This window comes from Ursus maritimus, unplaced genomic scaffold (genome assembly GCF_017311325.1).
Source record: "Ursus maritimus isolate PB19 unplaced genomic scaffold, ASM1731132v1 scaffold_26, whole genome shotgun sequence".
NCBI classification, from domain to species: domain Eukaryota; kingdom Metazoa; phylum Chordata; class Mammalia; order Carnivora; family Ursidae; genus Ursus; species Ursus maritimus.
Genome location: NW_024425119.1, coordinates 3,423,781 through 3,449,186, shown reverse-complemented (window position 1 = coordinate 3,449,186; position 25,406 = coordinate 3,423,781). Strand labels below are relative to the sequence as shown.

Below are 25,406 nucleotides of genomic sequence, written 5' to 3'. Positions count from 1 at the left end.
TGTCTATTAACAACTTTCATTTCCTACTTCATAAATATTTACTTGTTAAACATTTTTCACATAGTTTATTAACAATAGCAAGAAAATATGCAGATCTTAATTATTATAATCTGTAAAGAACCCACATTAAATAGAACTGATAATCCATTGTGGCTTATAAAACTTAATACCATCACTATATTCCAAATCTAAAGCTGCTATAACTCTTCATTTCTATCACACCCTTCTTCTAAAGAGTTTCAAGGACTTCTACATATATCATCTCACTTGTTTGAGGTTATTTAGCAAATCTTAGTATCTTCACATACAAGGTGAAAAACTTAGGCCCAGTGAAATTAAAAGAGCTCCCCAAGGCCACACATCAATAATAGTGAACACGTTAAAGGAAGAAACCATCTCTAATTCATTTCTGAATTATCTCTATTTTCAACCCTACATCTAGCCAAGAATCAAGTAAATCATAAACATTTTGATAAATGTTAGTTGAATTTTAAAAAATAGACCTTCAAGGGAAAGTCCTAAGCTCAGCCCTGCTCATACTGCTTCCTAAGCCTAATAATGTTTTAAATTACTAGATCAAAAAAGATTACTCATCATGTCATTTATTAACAAATCATGAAATCATGAATCATGAAATTTAATAAATTAATGTGCCTACAGGAAACATAAGACCCAGTATTACTAAAAATCTCCCCCTTGGGACACCTAGGTGGCTCAGTTGGTTGGCATCTGACTCTTGATTTTGCTGAGGTAGTGATCTCAGAGTTCTGACCTCAATGAGATCAAGCCACGCATCAAGCTCTGTGTTCAGCGCGGAGTCTGCTAAGATTCTCTCTCTCCTTCTGGGTGCTCTCTCTCTCTCTCTCAAAAAACAAAACAAACAAAAAAAAAACCCTCCCCAAATGTTGAGAGGAGACCAAAAAAGAGAGAATCACTAAAGGAAAAATAAAGTAAAAGAGTGCATCATAAATTTGCAGTCTTTTCCCAACCAACATGACATAATCATAACTAGTTACTTTTTGATATCTTACTCATACAGAAAAGCAAAATAGCAATCACTATCATTTATTTTATTTTTTAAAAGATTTTATTTATTTGAGAGAGAACGAGAGAGAGCACAAACAGGGGGGAGGGGTACAGGGAAAAGCTCCCTGCTGAGGAGGGCGCCTGATGCAGGACTCGATCCCAGGACTCCAGGATCATGACCTGAGCCGAAGTCAGACGCTTAACTGATTGAGCCACCCAGGCACCCCTGGCATTATCATTTAAACAAAGGTATATGCCACAGCAACCTCAATATTATAGTTATTCTTTAAAATAAGTTTTTTAAAAGAAATACAAAAAAACATAAAATGGTAGGAAGAATAAAATCACCTGTCTATAAGAAGGAAAGTAACAAAGGGATATTTTAAAAATAAAAATCTGAGTTAGACATTTGAAAATACGGATAAAATTAATTCTTAAAAAGATCTGGTTATCAAAAAAAAAAAAAGATCTAGTTGTCATTATGAAATCCTTAAGTTGCTCAGAGAAAGCAAAGGCTAGAAGAACCATAGTCTCTCAGAAAGAAAGATTCAAAAATTATCAAGTGCTCATTTAAAATTCAAACAGAATAGGGAAAAGAATGAATGGATGAGAAGTAAAACTGTAAAATCTTCCAAACAAAAACTATAATGGAAACTCTAACTGAACTTTCTAAATTACAACAGCCATTCCAGTCTCTACTGAAATGTTCATGAATCCTCCCCTCCCCAACTAAGCAAATCTGGCCACTAAGATGCATTTTCCAGGGGTGTTAGTAGACGTACAACAGCTACTTGCTATAGAACAGACCCAGTCAGCAGTACAGAAGTTCACAGCTTCAGCAAAGTTGTAGCCCTGGTTAAATCCAGAATGATAGGCACGAGGAAATGTCACAACAAACTCGCCAGCACACTGATTGGTCCTGTACACCTAAACGCAAAGTGGGAACAGGAATACAAAACAAAATAAAAACAACAAAAAAGAGGAAGAGATTTTATCAGTCACTTTCAGAAGCATTTTCTAAAATTAAAAGCAGTAAAGCATTTACCTACACATATCAGAAAATAATATCAGAGTTTAAGAAGCAGCCCAACTCTACCTTCTTAAAATAGTCACTGATAACAAAATAATTCACAAGAAGCAGTAGACAAAGAAATTCTCAAAGAGAAAACGTTACTTACTCACTGCGCTACTGGTTTCTGAAATTGGATAAAATTTTTACAATTAAGAGACTTTTTCTTTTATTCCTTTTATCCTTGTGTTGTCAATAACGTTAAAGAATGGAATTTCCTCCTACTCTTGGATAATTTTTTGGAAATTAACCAATTAATTAGCTCATATGTTATATGGAGATATCCCCAAAATCAGTTTTCCTGGGTCCCACCTACTTTTATGAAATATTATGTGTCTTTATTTATTTATTTTAGAAAGAGTGGGTCCATGCCACCCAGTCACCCCAATACTATGTGTCTTTAGAAGAATCCCAGATTCTAGTATAAATTCACTCTGCCTTCAGCTCAGGTGATGATCCCAGGGTCCTGGGATAGAGCCCTACGTCTGGCTTCCTGCTTCTGGGAGTGGGGGGTCTGCTTCTTACTCTGTCCCTCCCCCCAGCTCGTGTGCACATGCTCTCTCCCTCTAATAAATAAATAAATAAATAAAATCTTTAAACACAAACTAACACTGGGCGCCTGAGTGGCTCAGTCGGTTAAGCATCCGACTCCTGATTTCAGCTCAGGTCATGATCTCAGAGTCATGAGATCCAGCCCACATCAGGTTCCATGCTCAGCGCAGACTCGGCTAGAGATTCTCTCTCTCCCCCTCCCTCTGCCCCTCCCTCCGTTCATGCTTGCACGCTCTCTCACTCTCCCTCTAAAATAAATAAATAAAATATTTTTTTAAAAAGTAAAAAGGTATTCAAATTATTTCATTATCATATATTAATAAAAAAAGCTGTGAAATCTTTATATGAAATCTGATCTCCAAATTAGAAGTATTAGTTATTATAACTATCACATGAAAAACTTACACTCTGGCTAAACAAAGACAATATAGATAATAAATAATACAGAGTATTATTATACATACTAGATAATAAGGAATATAAGATTTTTAACAAAACCAGGATTTAATGGTTTACTGAAACAGAACGCTATTTTAATATGTAGCTATAAATAAAGTATGATTAATATTTTAAAACACTTCTTTGTTAACCAGAGAAATGTTGTTCCCTTCAGAATATAAATTCTAATTTGGCTAGAAGATGAAATGATCTTTTGCTTCCAGTTATAAAACAAAAGATATGTTGCTATTCTAAGGTAAAGCTAACATAACCTTTTTTTTTTTCCTTTTTAATATTTTATTTATTTGACAGAGAGAGAGACAGCCAGCGAGAGAGGGAACACAAGTAGGGGGAGTGGGAGAGGAAGAAGCAGGCTCACAGCGGAAGAGCCTGATGTGGGGCTCGATCCCATAACGCCGGGATCATGCCCTGAGCTGAAGGCAGACGCTCAACCGCTGTGCCACCCAGGCGCCCCAAAGCTAACATAACCTTAAAATAAAAATACTAAAAGGAGACACAAAAGACTCACAGGCACACCATGCTCCATCAGTACATTGGGGTTCATGATGGTGACTAACTGATGCAGGAGATCAGGCTGGGATTCAAATAACTCAGGAGCCAGCTCCCTCATCACCTCCTCCAGTTGTTCTGCAGCATGAGATGGCACACCATACCATGTCTTTGGCTCCCCCCTAGCAAAAGGAAATAACTGTTTAGCTAGGTGAGCATGATACCAATGAGGCCAGGGTCTCTCATTCAAATCCGCTATAAACAATAATTAACTTTGTCTTGTTCCATTAATTTTGCCACAGATTATATACCCTGAATCCTGGCAAACCAATTCATAAATGTGCTCATAATAGGAGGTAAAGCAAAGTATATAAACAGATGGATACATACTTACCACTACTATTAGAATGAATTCAATTCAAAATCATATTAATGTAATTAATGAATTCAATTAATGCAATTCAAAGCACATGAACTCTTTAAGGTGGATCAATAAATTGTTTCTTTAAATAGGAAAGACACTATATGAAAAAAAACATTCCAAAGGATACTGACATACCACCTTGCTTCCCAAGTCCACTGGACATTCCAATTATCCCTACAATGATCAAAGCTGAAGTCAACAGTGTAGAATACCTTTACATAACTTCATTAAGTTGAATTTTACTATCCATCAAACTAAGGCAAGGGTGAAATTGTTGAACCCTGAAAAGAGTTCTATCTACAAATCTTAAAGACCAAAAACTTGGCATCATTAATGCACTAGACTTTAGTGGACTAGAGTTCATTTATGATATTAAGTTGTACTCCTAGGAAACGGATTTAGCGAGTCATGCTATTTATAAAATAGCTGCATTTCCTAATCCTAATACAATCCAGTGCTGTCTCCAACAGAACTTACTGTAATAACGAGAATATTCTATGTCTGTGCTGGGCAATACAAATGGCCCTAGTCACCGATGACCATAAAGCACTTGAAATGTTCCTGTAACTGAGGAAGTACATTTTTAATTTTACTTAAGTAATTCAAATAGCCACATGCAGCTAAGAATTATATTACACAGCACAGTGATGAAGGAAAGAAATAAAATCACTATGGTTTTCCAGTATTGCATAGTGTGATTTGAGTAATATCTTCCAAATGGCGAAAAATATCATTTAATTGATATCATAATAATGGACAAGGAACTGGGCAAGTAAATAAAAGCTGTGGGGAGACACAAAAAAATTCAGCCAAAGAATTTAATAAATATGCATGTAACAGGCATTTATAGGACAAATGTTATTAAAAAGAAAAAAATCATTTAATAATTTCCAATCCTGAAGGTTTAGTCAGATCTTATACACTTTTTAAAATTATACATACTTTAAAATCCTACCTTGCATATCAAAAGATATACCAAAGTATATCAAAGTAATTTTCATGTATACCAAATTAATATCATTTGATCTAAAACTCCAGGCTCTGCTGCATGCTGCACGCACATATTTAAAAGGGAAGGTGTCTGAGATATATATACCCTTAGGACCTTCTACACATCTCAATATATTATCCTACTTTGGGTACGAAATACTTTTAAATTCAGTTCTTGCTAATATATCACCTAATATTATTATACCTTTACAAAGTTCCTAAGCATGTAACAAAGATCATACATACCAGTGTAAGTAGTTGATGGAATAACTCCAGTGATCTTCAATGTGCCAGCAGAAAGAAGAGAAACACATTCCTACATAGAGCCACGGCACTTTCATACCAGAGATGTCTACGTTAATATGTGCAAGAACAGACTGCTCTAGGACAGGCATATTATTCAAATTCCAACCAGAAAGCGCATATTCCTATCAAGAAAAAAAAAGATGTAAATGTAAGATCAGAAATTACAAGTGCCCAATAGAAATTTCAAGGGAGTCTTAAAAAAAAAAAGTAAAAATTGTATATAATATTTACAATCGTCTAGTCCATCTGTGCTCTTTGCTCTCTGCAACATGTAACTCATATACCAATTTAATCCTATCTCCTGTCCAGTGATATGCAGATTTCCCTTTAATTATTTCAGATACCTCTGGTTTCTTCTGAAGCATATAAGCATTTTTACACTACTCCTCCCTAGCGTACTAGTAAAATAATGTGAGACTCATTTTAATAGGGCAGTACTGTATTTCTATTTTACCCCTAGTAGCGTAACTTCCCAAAATGTTTACCACTAAATTTATAGAATGCTGTCAGATACTATGAAAACAAAAAATAAGACACATAATCCTGAATTTTTGTCAACACCAAAGACCAAGATGATGCAGAAAGTCACCACTACCACCCTCACTACAAACATAGCTAGAAATATTACATAAATTATAATAACAAAAACATTTGTTTCATAGATGAACTCAAAAGAAAAAAGAATTCCCAGTTTCCAGAAACAAAGAAAGGAAGGAAAGGCAGAATGAAAAAGGAAAGCTATCATCTGAGTTTTCATTGAGGTTTCTAACTGGTTATAAAGACCAAACACCAAGTTTCAAAAACCTATTGCTGAAGCCATATGAAGTAAAGCATTAAAGTGCTTATCAGGGGCGCCTGGGTGGCTCAGTCGTTAAGCGTCTGCCTTCGGCTCAGGTCATGATCCCAGCGTTCTGGGATGGAGCCCTGCATGGGGCTCCCCGCTCAGCGGGAAGCCTGCTTCTCCCTCTCCCACTCCCCCTGCTTGAGTTTCCTCTCTTGCTGCCTCTCTGTCAAATAAATAAATAAAATCTTAAAAAAGAAAAAAAAAAGGGCTTATCATCCTTGTGGAGAGCAGTTCTCAAAGTGGGATCTAGGGAACCTAAGACTATTTCAGGGAACTTGCAAAGTCAAACTATTTTTATAATAACTGTAAGATGTTATTTGCCTTTTTTGCTCTCATTCTTGCAGGAACATAGTGTGTTTTCCAGAGGATACATGATATGCGACATCACAACAGACTGACAACAGACTGAATGCAGAAACAGATAAGAGAATCCAACTGCCTTCTATTAGGAGGTTGATAACTGCTGAACCTGGATGCCAGGTACTGAGGGAAGGATGGAAATTCCTAATTATGTATACTTCTATACATTTGAAACTTTCTATAATACAGAGTTGAAAAAATAAAACATGCAAAGTAAGGGGTTTAACAGCCAATGACAAAGCTGAAGAGAGAATGTGTCAATGAGAACTCGGATTTGAGAGTATCATCCATAACGTAGCACAAAAAAATGAAAACTATGTGTATGATTAAGAGTCGCAGAGGAGGGGCGCCTGGATGGCACAGCAGTTAAGCGTCTGCCTGCAGCTCAGGGCGTGATCCCAGCATTACGGGATCGAGCCCCACATCAGGCTCCTCTGCTATGAGCCTGCTTCGTCCTCTCCCACTCCCCCTGCTTGTGTTCCCTCTCTCACTGGCTATCTCTATTTCTGTCGAATAAATAAATAAAATCTTTAAAAAAAAAAAAAAAAAAAAAGAGTTGCAGAGGAATAGAGTAAGAAAGTCCAGCATAGGTTTAAGGAGGAATTTCGTTAAGAAATAGAGCATATTGGGGCGCCTGGGTGGCAAAGCGGTTAAGCGTCTGCCTTCCGCTCAGGGCGTGATCCCGGCATTACGGGATCGAGTCCCACATCAGGCTCTTCTGCTATGAGCCTGCTTCTTCCTCTCCCACTGCTTGTGTTCCCTCTCTCGCTGGCTGTCTCTCTCTGTCGAATAAATAAATAAAAAATCTTAAAAAAAAAAAAAAAAGAAATAGAGACATATGATTCATACCCTCAAAAGGCTTTTTTAAAAAGGCTTTCAGTTGTTTTATTTTTTAAGATTTTATTTATTTATTTGAGAGTGAGAGTGTGCACGCGTGAGTGGGGGAAGGGGCAGAAGGAGAAGCAGACTCCCCTCGGAGCGCAGAGCCTGACTCAGGGCTTGATTCCAGGACCCTGAGATCATGACCTGATCCAAAGTCAGACACTTAACCAACTGAGCCACTCAGGTAACCCCCAAAAGGCTTTCAAAAATTACTACTCAATATGTTTTTTAATTGATTGGTCAGCTGGTTGTCTGAAAACATAATGAACCAGTTGAAAAGATAAAGCCTACATACAAAAAGTTTCAAGACAAGGCTGTATATATTCAACACCAAATACAGATAAAAGAGCAATTTCTTTAGTTCTTCAGAGGACAACAGTAATCAGTAAGGGTTTGCATCATTAAGAAAACTTCACAGAAAAGGAAGAACCCCAATACAGCTTAGAGAAAATAGATAAGCTTTGACAGTAAATGACAGAGAGACCGAAAATAAACTGTTCTGTCTGGTGAAGGGGAAGAGTAGAATAATCACACTCAGAAATACAGGAAATAAGATTAGAAAAGAAGAATCTTGGACCTTTAATCTTATGTTTCAAACTAAGAAGCTTGGATTTTATCCTATATTCAGAAGGGAAATAAAACAGAATTTGAAAAATGAAACAATATAAACATAGTATCTTAAGTATTTTTAAACTTCTGATTATGGAAAATTTCAAACATAAAAGTAGACAGGTCTGCATACTGAACTCCCAAAGACCTTTCAACCTTAAAATTTTAAATAAAAGCAATATATAAAAAAGACTGCAGAGAGAAGCAGTAAGCAGAAAATGGTTAACATAACAGGCCTAAGACTGCTGTTCTTCAAAAAGCCTCTTAAAGTTCTGTCAGCTGGTATCTGCAAACTTATATGATCATCAGTTCCCTACACTAATACAGAGTGATTCACAATGCCTAGGCTGTACAATATGATTTATGTACACTTGCTTTCCTTCTGGGAGTCTGGGATTTTAGTATGTGTTCAGTAGAGGATGCCTATGTCACCAGCCTCCAACAAAAACCTTGAGCACTAAGTCTCTAATGAGCTTCCCTGGTAAATAACAGTTCATACACAATATGATACTAGTGCATCCTGTGTAACTACACTGGGAGAGAACTCTTGGAAGCTTCTACCTCGTTTTCTCTGGACTTGGACCATGATCTTTTCCCTTTGCTGATTTTGCTTTGCATTCTTTCACTATAATAAATCATGGCCATAGCCATGAGTTCTCCCAGAAAATCACTGAACGCTGGAGATGGTCTTAGGGACTTCCAACACAAGTGGTCATTATGTAAGACTACGGCAATCATCCCAACATGATGCGATAGGACCTAGACAAGGATGGTAGCAGTGGGTATGAAAAAGAAGGCAATCCTACAGAAAATAATGAAAAATGAATTAACAGGATTTAGTCAAGGATTTAATATGGAGGGGCGCCTGGGTGGCACAGCGGTTGGGCGTCTGCCTTCGGCTCAGGGCGTGATCCCGGTGTTACGGGATCGAGCCCCACATCAGGCTCCTCTGCTATGAGCCTGCTTCTTTCTCTCCCACTCCCCCTGCTTGTGTTTCCTCTCTCTCTGGCTGTCTCTATCTCTGTCAAATAAATAAATAAAATCTTTATAAAAAAAAAAAGGATTTAATATGGAGCAAAGACAAGAAGGAAAAAAAAATGTTCCCAAGGTTTCGAGTTCTGTGCCTATTGTTTATTTCTCAGAAGCCCTGTTGGTAGAGCACACCATATTCATAAAACAAATGTATTAACTTCAGAAGTACTTTTCCAGTAAACTACAATACCAGAGAAATATGCTATCAGATATCAAGAGCTAACCCATACAGAGGTTCAACATAAATGTACAACTCCTGGTGAAAAGCTAGCAGTTATCTGGTATTCTAATACAGTAACTTTCAGAGAGGAGTAATGAACTGATATAAGTATTAAAAAGTCTAAAGGGTTTTTTTGGGGCGCCTGGGTGGCACAGCGGTTAAGCTTCTGCCTTCGGCTCAGGGCGTGATCCCGGCGCTACGGGATTGAGTCCCACATCAGGCTCTTCCGCTATGAGCCTGCTTCTTCCTCTCCCACTCCCCCTGCTTGTGTTCCTCTCTCGCTGGCTGTCTCTCTCTGTCGAATAAATAAATAAAATCTTTAAAAAACAAAAAAACAAAAAAAAAAGTCTAAAGGTTTTTTTTTTTTAAGATTTATTTATTTGAGAGAGAAAGAGAACACATGGGGGGGGGGGCAGAAGGAAAGAGAATCCTGAAGCAGACTCCCCGATGAGCGCGGAGCCCAACTCAGGACTTGATCTCACTACCCAGAGATCATGACACAAACTGAAACCAAGAGTTGGCCACTCAACTGAATGAGTCACCCAGGCACCCCTAAAAAGTCCAAAAGTTTTATACACATGTCTAATTAGTCCTTAAAATCCCTTTGTAATGAACAGGTTCTCTCATTCCATCTTACAACACAAAAACAATATCCTTAGAAAAACATTATTGCTTAGAAAATAAATAGCAAATCCATGACCCAGTCTACATTTGCCAGACTAGGTCATGTCTCTGCATAGTATGGTTGGTTACAAGCCAGCATTTCTCCACATTCTTACATGAAGGTGAATAGAGCAAAAGCAGAAATAGATAAATGAATATTCATTCAAACTCAAACATGGAGAAGGATTATTTATATTATTAACATTAATCACTTAGGTTTGACCCTGAAAATAATCTTTAAAAAACTCTATGACCTTGTCTCTAAGATTAGAAGATATAAATATTCATTCAAAAACTTAAAAATTCAAAGCAGAAATAAAATTCAGAAAAAGGCAAGAGCTATATAATGAAGTCTCTTCCCAATAATTCGATAATTGCCTACCATTTGGCAATGGAAAGGTATAAAGAAACTCAGACTGATGCATCTCTTTATACTTATACAAACCAGGTTTAATTCACTGAATAAACCATCCCCATATAATTTATGTTCTCCATCTATTGTAATTATTCTCTTTTTCCCTTGGTAAAATCCAATGTGTATTCGCTAATCTATATTATCCTAACCTGACTATCGTAACCTATACTCCACCTTCACAGAAAGAAAAAAAACAATTAACAAGGCTAAAATAATAAAAAAGTCAAAAGACACTCATAACTTTCGATCATAAAAACAAAACAAAAGGGGGGCACCTGGGTGGCTCAGTCATTAAGCATCTGCCTTTGGCTCAGGGCATGATCCCAGCATTCTGGGATGGAGCCCCACATGGGGCTCCCTGCTCAGCGGGAAGCCTGCTTCTCCCTCTCCCACTTCCCCTGCTGTGTTCCCTCTCTCGCTGCCTCTCTCTCTGTCAAATAAATAAATAAAATCTAAAAAAAAAAATAAAAAACAAAACGAAACGAAAATTTTACTCAGCACATATTAAGCGCTCAGATATTGGTTGGCATAATACACGATGAGATGGTACCGTGAATAAACTGGGTAGGTAATGCTATAAGTAATCAGGATGGACTGGATAGGGCCTGAAGAGACTCAAAATCAAAAAACAAAAAGGGTAAGTCAGATACAGACCACATAAGTAGTTTACTCCATTTCTGTTTAAACAGGTGTATGTAAGGGGTTCCTGGGTGGCTCAGTCAATTAAGTGTCCGACTCTTGATTTCAGCTCGGATCATTCAGGTCATGCTCTCAGGGTTGTGAGATGGAGCTCCCCCCCCACCCAGGGTCAGGCTCCATGCACAGCAGGCAGTCTGCTTGAGAGTCTCTTCCTTTTCCTCTGTCCCTTCCTCCACTGTGGGCTCTCTAAAATAAATAAATAAGTCTTAAAAAAAATAAAAAACAAGTAAATAAAAAGGAGTATGTAATTCTGTATGTGTGATGTATAAATGCTCATATAGATTATATCTGGAAGGATGCACTAAAAAATAAAATAGGGTCTTCCTCTGGGTAGGAGGGAGACTTTTTAAAGATTATTTGTTTATTTAATTTGAGAGAAAGAGAGAGTACAGGCAGTGGGATTGGGGAAGGGCAGAGGGAAAGAGAGAAAGACTCCCCGCTGAGAAGGGAGCCTGATGCAAGGCTCGATCCCAGGACCCCAAGATCATGCCCTGAGCCAAAGGCAGACGTTTAACTGAGCCACCCAGGTGCCCCAGGAGGGAGACTTTTATTCATAAAGAATTTCCAGCAGTGGTAATATGAAGAGGTTGGGCAATTCCCCCCCACAGAAAACAAAGATAAATCTGGACAAAATTACCAAAACAACCGTTTCAAGTCACTAGAAATCAACTAAAGGAAAAAAAATATTGAGAGCATTTACTGTCGAAAGACTAAAAGAAGTCTGGATAAAAACATTCCCAAATAAGCAAAGACTGAAAGAATTCAATGCTTAGGAGACCCACACTACAGAAAAGAGCAGTCCTCCAGGCTGAAAGAAAATGAACCCAAAAGGTAATATGGATCCCACAGGAATAAATGAAGAGCATCAGAAATGGTAAATTTGTGAGTCAATGTGTAACAGAGTATAAGTGCATTTTTTTAAAAGTAAAAGTTTAAAGTAATAGTTATATTCCTGTGTTGTATTTATATAACATGTCAATACAATGTATAAAAATACACAAAAAAGACAGTAGGAAATGAAGAGACACTGTTTCAAAGTTACTATATTCACCAGAATTAAGTCAATATTAACATGAAGTAGGCTGCATAGAGACGTATTTTGTCAATAAAACTTAAAAAAAAAAAGATGCATTATTATAATTCTTAGAACCACTAAATAACTAAAAAGTATACAGCCAAATGAAAAAACCTGGAGAAATTAAAATGGTATTATGAAAAATATCTGTTTAACACCAAACAAAGTCCACAAAGGAGAGATGGAGGAACAAAACATGAGACATATACAATCGCAAAATGGAAGACATAAATCAATGATATCAATAATTATATTAAATGTAAATGGACTAAATAACTCCAATCAAAAGGCAACCCTCAGACTAGATTTAAAAAAAGCAAATCCAATCATATGCTGCCTACATAAGACATTTTAGATTCTAAGATACAAACAGCTTCAAAGTAAAAGAATGGAAAAAGATACACCTCACAAACAGTAACCTTAAGAGAACTGGAGTGGCTGGCTATACTTTTAACTGTACATACTACTGCACTCTTTTCCTGGTTTTTAACCACGTGTAACTCTTTTAATAGGAAAGAAAACTCTTAAACACTGCCAAATATCAAGGGAAAGAAAAAGTAAAAAGGACTAAAATAATGAGAAAAAGAAATGAATGATCATCTTAATTTAGCTTTGTACATAAGGGTCATCTCCAATGTGACAGGACTTCACTGTATGTTACAGTTTAAACATATTTGAAAACCTACCTGCTCAGGTACTGAAGGCAACTTAATTTTGGACCTATCAATGAAATGCAATTTTTTTTTTAAATTCTTAAATCACTGTCTAGATTTTCAAACAGAAAGAGCTAGGCAAAATTCTTTTAACTGGAATCAGAGTTTTAAACTAATTAAATTGGTTTTAAAATGCAAAGTTAAATTTTCTTAAGTTTTCTTTTAAAGCAAAGTTTGAGTGATAGTACAAAGCTCCGAAAGAAGGGCGGGACCAAAGAGCGTTGCCCTGAAGTTAAATTTTTAAAGATACTTTGAACGTATTGTTTTTAAAACTGAAAATTATTTATAACATCCAAACCCTACATATTTAATAATTTAAATGAACATAAACCCTTTAGATTAGAGAAAGGAAGTTTTCTACTATGCAAAGGCTAAATCAACTTGGAGTAAGTTTGAATTACTACTATCTGCTCTGCACCTCTTCTTCTGGCAGCATCTTTCTCCGACCATCCTTTACAGGAAATCCACTTCCAAAGTCTTTTGAGGAGATATCAGCTCCATACTCTACAATAACATCTTCTTCAATACTGCTCACCAGCCGCCAGAATTCCTTTTCTACTAGTTCTGTAGGAACCATCTATACAGGGAAAAAGATTACAGATTACTAACTCATTATAACCATAACCTTCTAAAACATAATATGCAGGTCAAGCGAACACAAACCCATGATAAAAAGAAAAAATCTTATTTCCAGAGCTGAAAAGACCAGGGTCCTAGCTTTTCCCAGAGAATAGGGAAAAGCTAAAGACAAACTAGATGTTCAGAAAAACATAATAAACTGAACTGCCTTTTGGTGTAAGCTATTTACCATCTAAGAAATATAAAGATGACCCAGCAAGCACATTAGGGAGAATAAAGGAAATGCAAAATTCAAGGCTGAATTTTAATAGCTTTGGCAAAGTTTTTGGATAGGGATTTAAAAAGCCCAAGATCCCCTAGGAAAAGAAGCAAACTTCGTTATTACAAATAACTAAACAAAAGGAGCAACTGCCACATACACTTCATGCTTTTCTATAAAAGATTACTCACGGAAGGCTAATAATTCAAAGATCAAAGCAGATTTCTCAACAGGAGAGTACTGTCACACTGCCACATTAGCGAGTGAAAGAAATAGAAACAGATGCCAGGCCCCTTAATCTTTAATATTTAATATTCTATCATCTTTGTCATGCTGTCCCTGCTTTCCACAAAATGATGAAAGCAAACCAAAAGCTTCAGACTCAGATAAATCTTCATACCTCCCCAAACTGACCTAAATGATAGATACTCACATGAACTGGCATATTGAAATAATCAGACTTAAAATTATCTGCCATCTCTCCAAAGCTCTGAAGTGTATACTCTCGTACAGCTTGTTCGAATCCAAAGGCCTCTCGAGGTTTATTACATTCCTAAGAAGAAATAGCTAAAATTAACTCACTGAAAATGAACTAATAAAATATTAAGGCTCTTGGTGTTACCTTCTTTGATCATCTCCCTAGGTGAAGCAAATCCAATCAACCTTAGACAGCAAAACAAGTATTAATTACTTGCAATACAGAATCAAGAAATAATGTTCTAGAACCTCAACTACATTTTCACAGCCTTCCATAAGTAAGGTGGTAATGAGACAGCTTCAGACTCTGGAGTTGACATTAAGTTCTGGCACCAAGACAAACACTGGGAGAACTACTGGCATGCAATCAAGCCCAGGGATGCCTATCATTCTCAGTTTCTCAGTGTATCTAGCTAGAGAGAAAATACATGTTCATGGATGAAGGAAGATAATGGATAAAGGGATATCCACTGGACTGCAAGAACATCTAGCTATAGGAATGGTTGTTTCACACCATCAACCACCCTGACCAGTATCTTAACACAAATTCTCAGAACAGAACTACTTCTAAATCAACTCACCTTGAGAATTATAAGTAATAACTCAAAGCTTTCAATACACCTACACACAGCCCAGCCAAGTCCTTCCCTTCCATGTCCTATCACAATATTTTGTTAAAATAGGTAAACAGATTAGGTATTTCAGTACAATGTCTTTGTAATCTTTCAATAAGAATAATTCAGTATAATCAAGTAAAACTTAAACAAGCTAATAGATACCATCAATTTATCTGGTAACATGAAAAACTGGATGCATAAATCCTAAGTTCTAGAGCTTCATGACTTTTACTTTTTTTTAATTTAAAAAAAATAAACGACCTACAGTCTTTCTTCATTTCTATTATTTTCCAGGAATACGAACGTTCTGAATAAAAGTATCATTCATCTACAGCAATAAACCAAATTATCTAACCAACAGGGAGAAAAAGAACATTTGAAAGGCGAGCTGCCACAACACAATTACTATATTTTCATTCAATACTGCTCTTAAAAAATCCTAGAGATTTTAAACACTGAAAAAGAAAGCAAGAGCTTTTGACAATGGGTTTACTGTATGTGTGTATGTGCACATCATTATTGTTAATTAAAAAAGGATCTGTAAAGGTTAGGCTTGTACCTCAGCAACACATTTAGGACACCTCCAGTCTCCTTTGGGCACATCAGGTAGTGGGGGAATTAAACAAAATGTATGATAGCTGTCATCACATCCATCACACAAAAGCAATTTATCTTCATTATTTCCCCGACCACAAAACATACAAACATAGAGATCAACCTGTTAGAAAACAAACAAAATAAAATAAAAGTCTATTTTCTATAACAATAATATTAAATTTTTACCAGGAACTCCTTAACTGAAACAAACAAAATAATGTACACTAAAAGTACACATAACTTAAATCCTGAATATCTTTTAAATGATTATATTTAGACAACTTTTCATAAAACTTCCTCAATTACCTCAGTGCTTCTACAGGCAAGTTAATAAAAGTGTTATCAAGTTATCGGAATAAAGAAAGACCACAAATCCAGGTTACTTGAAAGTCAATTATATAAATAAAATACACCATGTCATCCTTCCTATACACAAACACTCTTTGGTAGAGAATGAATACTGAGCACTGTCTACAATACAGCTCAAGAATTTACAGATTCATATTCATTCTCTCACTCACAAGGTATATGTGAGTATAACTTGGGGAAGAGTCAATGTAAACAGACAAAGTGAGGTTCACATTACATAAATGAAAGCTGCGACTTTAGATTTACCATCTAGTCTTCTAACCAAACGAACTAACTAAACGGCATACCAATATATAGCGAGATAAAAAGTGCAAAACTAAAAATAAATCCTTTCCCTCCTGACACATCTCAGAACACTTACAAAGTTAACAGAGAGAGTTCCTTTCCGTTGTCTCATTTGCATGTTAAATGCGTCTGACCTGTTGGTAACTTTTCGTCTTCGGGAGACCTCATCTTGAAATAAAAATAGTTATATAATAATAGTAAAAACTAATGTTGAGAGCTTACTATGGACCAGACACTATTTAAAATAATTTAAATTAAATCTCAAAACACTATGAGGTAGATATACTATTATTCCCATTGAAGATAAAGAATCTAAAATATAGTGAAGTTAGATAACTTGCCCAAAATCACATAGCCAGTCAGTGGCAGATTTGGAAATCCAATCCAGGCAATCAAGCTCCAAAGAGCTTATCTACTAATTCTATACTGCCTGTATGTAGTGCTTATCAGGGACTAATTTGAGACTAGTTTTAAGATCACTGCCAGCCAATGCAGTAAGTACAAGAATGAAAAAGATAATCAAAGTGCTTAATTCTTAGAAGGGTGATAATAAACATCACAATGTATTTAGTAGGTCCTATCACACTGAATGTTTTAGAGTGATGGGACAATATCATCTGACCCTCCAGAGTTCTCATCCACAATCTGAATTGTGACTTAATTTCTCATATATCATGAAAAGGGTAATAATATGACTTATGATTATAGCATTTCATTAAATACATATACATTAAAAACAAATCCAAAACAATCTTTGTAGAGTTCTAAAACTGACACATACATAAAGAGAATAGTGGGACTTGATCTTTGCATTAGCAATTTTACTCACAGAAAGTTTCAAACACACTAAGCTGAGAGTACAAGGCTTTCCTCAGATAAAGAGTTTATTTAAATGAAGTGTCATAATATATCAAGGCAATTATGGAAAAATAACAGAATCAGAATTAGAATTTAAATCATAAGCTCTCCACAGTATATTCTGATACTAAAAATCAGAGAATCCAGTCTTTGAATTTTAAAGTTATAAGCTACAGATCACCAGGTGAGAACCATTCATTTCACCATCCTTTCCTAAACTAGCCTTCAGAAACTATAAATTTCTGTGTCACATATTAGACATGGAAAAGGACAATTTGTCTCTTCCAAATATTATAAAAATTCAATAAAATATGGTTCCTCAAGACTTAAATTTAAGATTATATGCCATAAAAGGTGATTCGTCTAGGAACCACGTTCCAAGTTTACACTCATAAGAAAAACCCCAAAGCAGACTGCAATTCAAATGTTATTTGAATCTTATTAGAACCATATGGCTATACCTTGTTTCTTTTCGTGACCGAATAAGAGATTTTTACCTTCTTTATCTTTTGCTCCCATTGCTAGGCCCACGACCTTAGGCCCAGCCCCAAAAATTCGAAGTTTCTTCAATTCCATGTTTCTGTTCACTTCTCCAGATTCTGACTAAAAAAAAAAAAAAACAAACAAAAAAACCTCACATTATCTAATCACATCTAATCACATATTTATTTTCTTACCCGAGAAAAGTTTCAAGATCCTCTTCAATATGAAGAAAAACATATTTTACTACTTCTCTCTAAATCCACTCACTGCCTCATTACAACAGCTGAATAGTCATCCAAGCAGTATGCAACACCCAACTTCCTTTCCACAAAAGAAAATCTTTATTAAAAGCACAGTTGTCAATTAGGTTCTGTCCAGACACAAATGCCACTGGTTATAACCAGTATAATACTGATAATAAAAGAAATCCTCACTTCTACCTTGCTAAGGGACACCCATCTTTGATCAGAAGGCAATATGCCCATCCTATTAGATGAATAATGATTATCCTAAGCCAATCATGCCATTTCTCTTTGTTAGTGATGGCCTAGCTGAGGGTAGAAATGTTATCCCGGTCCAGACCAATGAAACATACAGAACATCTACTAGAAGCCTCTGGGAAAGATTTCCATCTTCTAATAAAAGAGAAAGCTTCTCAAAGAGTAATAAGCCTTTTACCCCAACTTCCTTCCCTACTTTTAGGAGATTCAGCCTGGTGAAAGCATTGTGCTGGACTCAAGCAGCTGCACTGCAATTAGGAAGAGATACATTACCCACACACTGAAGCAAGCAAGGCAGAAAGATGGAAAGAGCCTGGGCCCTTCATGGCAATGTGCCATTGCTGCATCAATCCTAGAGCTACCTATTTCTGGAAATCTTATGTGAAAAATGTGTCCTTATGTGAAAACTGTGTTGTTAATGTTTAAGCTGATGTCATTTGGCACTCTAGTACTTGAAGATGAGAGCATCCTGATAGATGCCAAGTGTTACATCGTGAATTCAGATGGACCATACACTCTGAATATACACTAAGTAAATAACTAAAACTTACTTAAAATATAGTCAATAAAAATAAAAATAAATCAGGTTAAAATACAGACTTTATAAGTCTATGATTATGTAAGAACCAAACCAACCAAAATGGCATTTAAATATATATATTTAAACTTCAGTAGACTGACTTAATTATACTAATCTATCTTTACAGTCCAATGATAAACATGACACTGTACATTCTTCATCACTATTAACGCACAGTATATAATAAGAAAACCTAACATACACTGAGTAGATACTATGTACCATATAAAAGTATTTTAATCAATTAATCCTCACAACAACCTTTTCAGACAGGCAATAAAGTTCCAAAAAGTAGAAATAATAAGACATTACCTGATCTTAATGGAATAAAAACTAGAAATAACAAAATAAAAAAATAAATAAAAAGACCTGCTAGAGGGGGCGCCTGGGTGGCACAGCGGTTAAGCGTCTGCCTTCGGCTCAGGGCGTGATCCCCGCGTTATGGGATCTAGCCCCACATCAGGCTCCTCTGCTATGTCTTTAAAAAAAAAAAAAAAAGACCTGCTAGAAATCTTTAACTTCCTATTAAAAAATGATAACAAAAAAAGACTATAAATCAGAATCTCCAGAATAAATTAAAGCAGGGATCACAGGAAATTTTATAGTCTTAAACAGCCCAGTTAAAACAGATGAATAGAAATAAATTAAGTTTCCAAATCCAAGAGCTAGGAAAAGAGCCACAATGTGAATCAAAAGAACTTTGTGATGCTAGATTAGAACTGGAATTATCAGTCCATTTCTGAAAATATGTTTTTAAATTTTATTTCCCAGACCTAACCACTAAAAGGACCTACAAAAGCAATGGCATCCCAGTAGGAACAAGCACACGTTGTACTCAGATCTTGGTCTCTATATATCATTTCACACTAAAATGAAGCAGAATTCCGTGGAGAAACGGCTAATTCCAGGTCTAAGCAAGGCAAGAAGACAATGAGCCTTTCTGTGCTAAACAAGTACTCAAACAAAGATGGAGACATGTAAAAAGAGTAACATGAACCAGCTTGAAGGGGTTCCCATTAGCCAAACTTGGAACAACAGGATTATAAAAAGGAATAAGAGATGGTAATAAATTATAAGACATTATATTTTTTTTAATTTTTTTTTAAAGATTTTATTTATTTATTTGACAGAGACAGCCAGCGAGAAAGGGAACACAGGCAGGGGGAGTGGGAGAGGAAGAAACAGGCTCCCAGTGGAAGAGCCCGATGTGGGGCTCGATCCCAGAACGCTGGGATCACGCCCTGAGCCAAAGGCAGATGCTTAAGGACTGCGCCACCCAGGTGCCCCAGACATTATATTTTTCAAAAATCATGACCTACAGTGATACTAAAAAGGAGCAGGGGTCAGTCTTGGTTCCATGGGTAAACACATTCATCAAAATTCACCAAACTATACACTTAAGATATAAACATTTTACTGTATGAAAAAAGTATCTCAAGAAAGTGTGGGAGAAGAGTTCTCCTTTAAAGAAAAATGCTAAAAGATGTAGAAAATGACAGAGCTAGAAAATCACCCAGCTTGCAACGACCAGCGTTACTACTAATTCACGTAAGGATCATCAATGAATGCGAAAACCACTGGGTAAAACATAACTGGGAGACAGGTTATTCACACTGTCTTACAGTTTACTCTGATTACTTTTATTACAAAGAGAATAAGTATAATGGAGAAACCTGGCTCTGAAAGCTGAATCCAGCTTTCAAAAAGCTCACTAGTGAGGTCACAGATGAAAAAACAATCATACCAGCGGTGCCTGGGTGGCTCAGCCAGTTAAGTGTCCGACTCTTGACTCTGGCTCAGGTCACGATCTCAGGGTTGTGAGATAGAGCCCTGCATCAGGCTCTGTTGCTCAACAGAGTCAGCTTGAGATTCCCTCTCCCTTTGCCCCTCCCCCCACTGGCATGCGCTTTCATTCCTCTCTGTCTCCCTCTCTTTCTCTAAAATCAATAAATCTAAAAAAAAAAAAGAATAAAAATCACAGAACAGTAAAGCCAGTGATGTGATAGAGATAAGAAAGGGGAGTAGGATAACTTTCATAACTTCTGTTTCTTGTTTAAGAGACTATTGGATGGCTGTGCTTGTCATGGACACCAAGCTAGAAAATAACAAAGGAAAAACAGATTTAGAGAAGGTGATAATGTTTGAGATGTACTGAATTCAGCATACCTGCTGTGGCTACCAATGGCTACCAATATGCATACAGGGGTATACATATACTATATGCACACACACACATCCCTGGCAAACAGAAAAGAAACATGCGTGTCAAGACATATTTAGGAGTTTTAAGTGTACAGGTACTACTCGAAATCACAGGGTAGATAAGATAGCTAGGGAGAGCAAAGATAGGAAAAGACTTAAAATTCCATGTAAAGGGCAATGGGAAGAGAGAACAAAGATGACTGAGGAGAAGTCAGAGAGTGAAGAAGATAACCAGGAGAGAGGCATCACGAAGCCAAAGAAAAATCAAGTTAACTGAATTTCAAGGAGAGAAGTCAACAACTGTATTAAATGTATACATGACCAGAGATAAAGAAGGATAAGAAATAAAAAAAAGATCCTCAGCTTTCGACAATTATTAACTCAGTGGTAACTTGAGTGGTGCAGTTTCAATAAAATGATTTAGCTCAATGTCAGATTACAGAGTATGAAAGCTAAACAGATACTGAGGAACCTGAGACAACATCAACTGTTTTTCAAGAAACTTCATAAAAAGAGGCAAAGAGTAAGGCACTATCTAGGAAGGGAGTTTTTGTTTTAAGATGACAAAGACTTTAAACACGTTTACATTGGGGGTAGGAGGAGATCCAGCAGACAGAAGAGGTAGGAGAGAGAAATTTCGTAAGTGATACATTAAAATCCCTAAAGAAGCCAGAAAGAACAGATGTGGGAAGATTATCCTTAGAGACAAAGGCTACCCTTTGCCCACAGAGACTGACAGAAATTAAGAATGAATACCAACAATTCTGTATATGGGGCAAGAAGTCGAAGGAGTTCTACCAGAAAGCCTCTTCTTTCTGGTAGAATGAGGAATGAGGCAGACTAGGCAATACAGTAATTAAGGACAAATTGTGAGCTGAACAAATTCTTCGTTGAAAAGCCTACAATGGTTCTAGTTTCTACCTGGTATCAACAATCTGACTACGCTGCCAATTATTACAATAGGTAAAAACAATCTATACTGTCCTTTTCTTATATATAGGCAATAAGCAGCAGGACTTTTCCATGGTTTCAGAAGGAACATCAAAAAGAAATTTCATCATAAGCTGTCAACTGATTAGAGGAGCAGGGCCAGCTGGGTCAACTCTTCAAAACTGAGTCACCAAGTCAGAGACTAATTTTCAAGTGTTTCGGGTCTTGAAACAGAATCATCACTATACACCCAAAGATGATTAGAACTTTTGAGATCAATCACAGTAATAAAAAATCACTTAACAACTAAACCAGAGTTCACTAATTTATAATGATTTATAACTAAGAATTCTCATCATAAATAAAAATTACAATTATATTATTATAATGCAACAAAATATTAATTTATGAATTACTGAACAATTTATATTACATACTGGTAATTTACTAATAAACATAAATTTAAAATTCACTTTTCAATGAATTCCCATTAAATTCACGTTCTCCATCCAAGACACCTACCTTTCTGTTATCAAAGTACCTAAGAAGCTAAATTATTATTCAGGAGACTATTCAAGGAGCATAAATTCAGAGCAAGGGAAGCAGCATCTAACTGTCCCAACCTACGGACCTGTCTTTATTTATTTTTTGTTTTTAAGATTTTATTTATTTATTTAACAGAGATAGAGACAGCCAGCGAGAGAGGGAACACAAGCAGGGGGAGTGGGAGAGGAAGAAGCAGGCTTCCAGCAGAGGAGCCCGATGTGGGACTCGATCCCAGAACGCCAGGATCACGCCCTGAGCCAAAGGCAGACGCTTAACTACTGAGCCACGCAGGCGCCCCTACGGACCTGTCTTTACAACAACTTTAAAAACACACTTTGAGGACCACAAATGAGAATGGGGAAAGGAGGACAGATGCAGACAAGAAGAAATTAGTGCATTTTTCTTCCGATGAAATTATTTTAGGCTACAAGAACACTAAGAAGTTAACACTGGAAAGGTTCAAACACTAAAACTTACACTCTAGCTTTTAAAGGAATGAGTGAAAACTAAAACCACCCTTTCCTACTCCTCTCATTTCTGCTAACCACGAAAATAAAATATACTACAGTTCATCAGCATGTCGATAACACTGGCCCTACCGTACCCAGAGTCACCATCTGATTTGTCCTCCTCATCAAAAACTGTTCAAAATTAACAAAAAGCTTTCTAAATCAAATCAGACTGAATTTTACAATTTCTTCCCTGTTCATCTTCATGGTAAATGAAAGACAGGTCTCTTCTTCACAGTCTAAACAACAATAGTATGTGAATGCCTCCAATAACCACATCACTGTTCTTCAGTTAATGCACTTAAAACTCCTGTTAAAAATGACCCATGGAAGTTGATACCTGAGACTTGACACGCCTCGTTCTCTTCGGTAGAATGTTCATTCTTGTGCCTGGCTCTGGGGAAGTTTGGACGTCAGTGCCAAGAACCTCAGGCTCTACTTTTTCCTTAAGATCTAAATTAGGCATCTGTACACCCTAAAGAATCAGAGCACAGAAAGACAGCAGGTTCACTGATAAGAAATCAGATTGGAGAATCAGGGGAGAAATAATAAATTTCCAATAAATCCCCAAAACTACATGAAACCAGATGACAATTCTACCTACCAAATTGATCTATAAATTCAAGACAATCCCTATTGAAATCCCAGCAGGCTTTTGTTGTAGAAATTGAAAAGTCAATTTCTAAAATTTATGTGGAAATGAAAATCTTTGGAAATTTAAAAAAAAAGAACCAAGTTGGAAGACTAACACTATTGGATATCAAAACTTACTATAAAGCTACAGTACTCAAGACAGTATAGTATTGGTGTTAGGGTAAATACATGGACCAAAGCACAAAACAGAGACCAGAAATAAACCCACATTTATAGTCAACTGATTTTCAACAAAGGTGCCAAAGTAAATCAACGGGAAAAGGGTAGTAGTCTTTTAAACATATGATACTGGTACAACTGAATATTCATATACATATACATTTCCCCTCTCCTCCAAAATGAACTTGTAGTTTTACCTCATACTATGCACATACAAAAAAAAAAAAAAAAAATGGATCTCAGACCTAAATATAAAAGCTAAAATATGAAACTTCTAGAGAAAAACAAAAAGTATCTTTGGGGCCTTGGGTTAAGAAAAGGTTTCTTAGATATGACAAGAGAAGCACAATCCATAGAAGGGGGGAAGGAAATTAATAAACTACTCTTCAAACAGACACCATTATAAAAATGAAAAGATAAACCAGAGACTAGCAGAGAGTGTTTATAAAATCATGTACCTGATAAAAGACTTATATCCAGATTATATAGCAAACAAGTGTAAGATGACAAACAATCCAATAAAAAAAAAGATCAGAACAGACACTTCATCAAGGAAGATATACAAATGGCTAATATGCACATGAAAAGATGCACAACACCACTGGTCATTAGGGAAATGAAAATTAAAACCACAATGAGATACCACTACACACCCACTAGAATGGCTATAAGCAAAACAACTGACAATACCAAGTGTTGGCAAAGACGTGAAGAAACTGGAAGCCTCTACATTACTGGTGGGAATGTAAAATGGTTCAGCCACTTTGGAAAACAGTTTGGCAGTTTCTTAAAAAGTTAAACATAAACTTACCATATAACCCAGCAATTCCACTCCTAGGTATCTACCCAAGAGAAATGAAAACATATGTCCACACAAAGACTTATACATGAATATTCATAGCATTTATTCATAATAGCCATAAACTGGAAACAATCCAACTGTCCACCAACTGGTAAATGGATAAACAAATATGGTATATCCATACAATGGACTATTATTCAGCCATAAAAAAGAATGAAGTACTAATACAGGCTAAAACATAGATGAACCTTGAAAACATTAGGCTAAGTGAAAGAAGCCAGACACAAAATTATATTGTATGATTCCATCTATGTGAAATTTCTACAAAGGCAAAAAACTACAGAGCCAGAAAGCAAATCAGGTGTTTATCTGGGTTCGGGGATACGAACAGGAACCAACTACAACCAAACACAAAGGAACTTTCTGGGCTGATGGAAATATTCTAAAACTGAGCTTTGGCAATTACTGCATAAATGTGTAATTTATTAAAGCTTACTGTGTATTTACAATGACTGAATTCTACAGTATGCAAATTGTAACCTCAATAAAGCTGTTAATACACGAAACCAAGAGGAGGAATTTTTCAGAAAGCTTAAGTTATGAGAATTTATTTTAAATAAATAAGAACACATCCTTCATTCCCATTAGCCTTTATCTTGTAAACCACCAAAAACAGCTGCAATTTTTAAACCACATCTTGCTACCCCAAATTTTGGTACCTGGAGAAATCTTTTTAACTGGCTATGCTTAGCGAACTGCTAACTGCTAACAAATAACATTCATATTTGGCAGACTGGATTTAACCACCCCTAAAAAAAAAAAAAAAAAAAAAAAGATGCATCTCACCATAAGGCTGACACCAGACTGGAAAAGTTCATATGGGTAGAGAATTCTTTCATAATGTGACTTCAAAAGAGACCCAGTTCCTTTTCCCGGCAGATATCCCAAGCGACTACCCACTTTAGACCATTTTTTCTCTTTTGTGACCATTTCAAAACCTCCTTTGCTGGCAACAATCTGAAAAGAAAGTAAAAATTATTTAGAGAAAGCAAGCAGATTCATGTATTCTGACTCTATATCTTCCCTGCTAAACAGAAAAATTATTCTGAGCTTAGAATTCTAATTTCCTTTCCACAAATATCTGACAAAATTCAAACGTGTCAACATTTAAAG

General features: G+C 36.2%; 1 protein-coding gene across 1 annotated transcript in view; it reads right to left on the bottom strand.

The window, feature by feature from the left end:
- Positions 1–25,406, bottom strand: part of KDM5A (lysine demethylase 5A) — a 99,426-nt gene that overhangs the window by 60,455 nt on the left and 13,565 nt on the right. Inside the window, exons 4-13 of the mRNA XM_008704845.2 lie at positions 25,080–25,250; positions 22,959–23,093; positions 17,366–17,471; positions 16,087–16,178; positions 15,319–15,477; positions 14,099–14,218; positions 13,246–13,404; positions 5,256–5,437; positions 3,615–3,777; positions 1,834–1,953 (exon numbers count right to left, since the gene is read on the bottom strand). Coding sequence (XP_008703067.1) covers positions 1,834–1,953; positions 3,615–3,777; positions 5,256–5,437; positions 13,246–13,404; positions 14,099–14,218; positions 15,319–15,477; positions 16,087–16,178; positions 17,366–17,471; positions 22,959–23,093; positions 25,080–25,250 — 1,407 coding nt within the window. The remainder of the gene's footprint in view (positions 1–1,833; positions 1,954–3,614; positions 3,778–5,255; positions 5,438–13,245; positions 13,405–14,098; positions 14,219–15,318; positions 15,478–16,086; positions 16,179–17,365; positions 17,472–22,958; positions 23,094–25,079; positions 25,251–25,406) is intronic.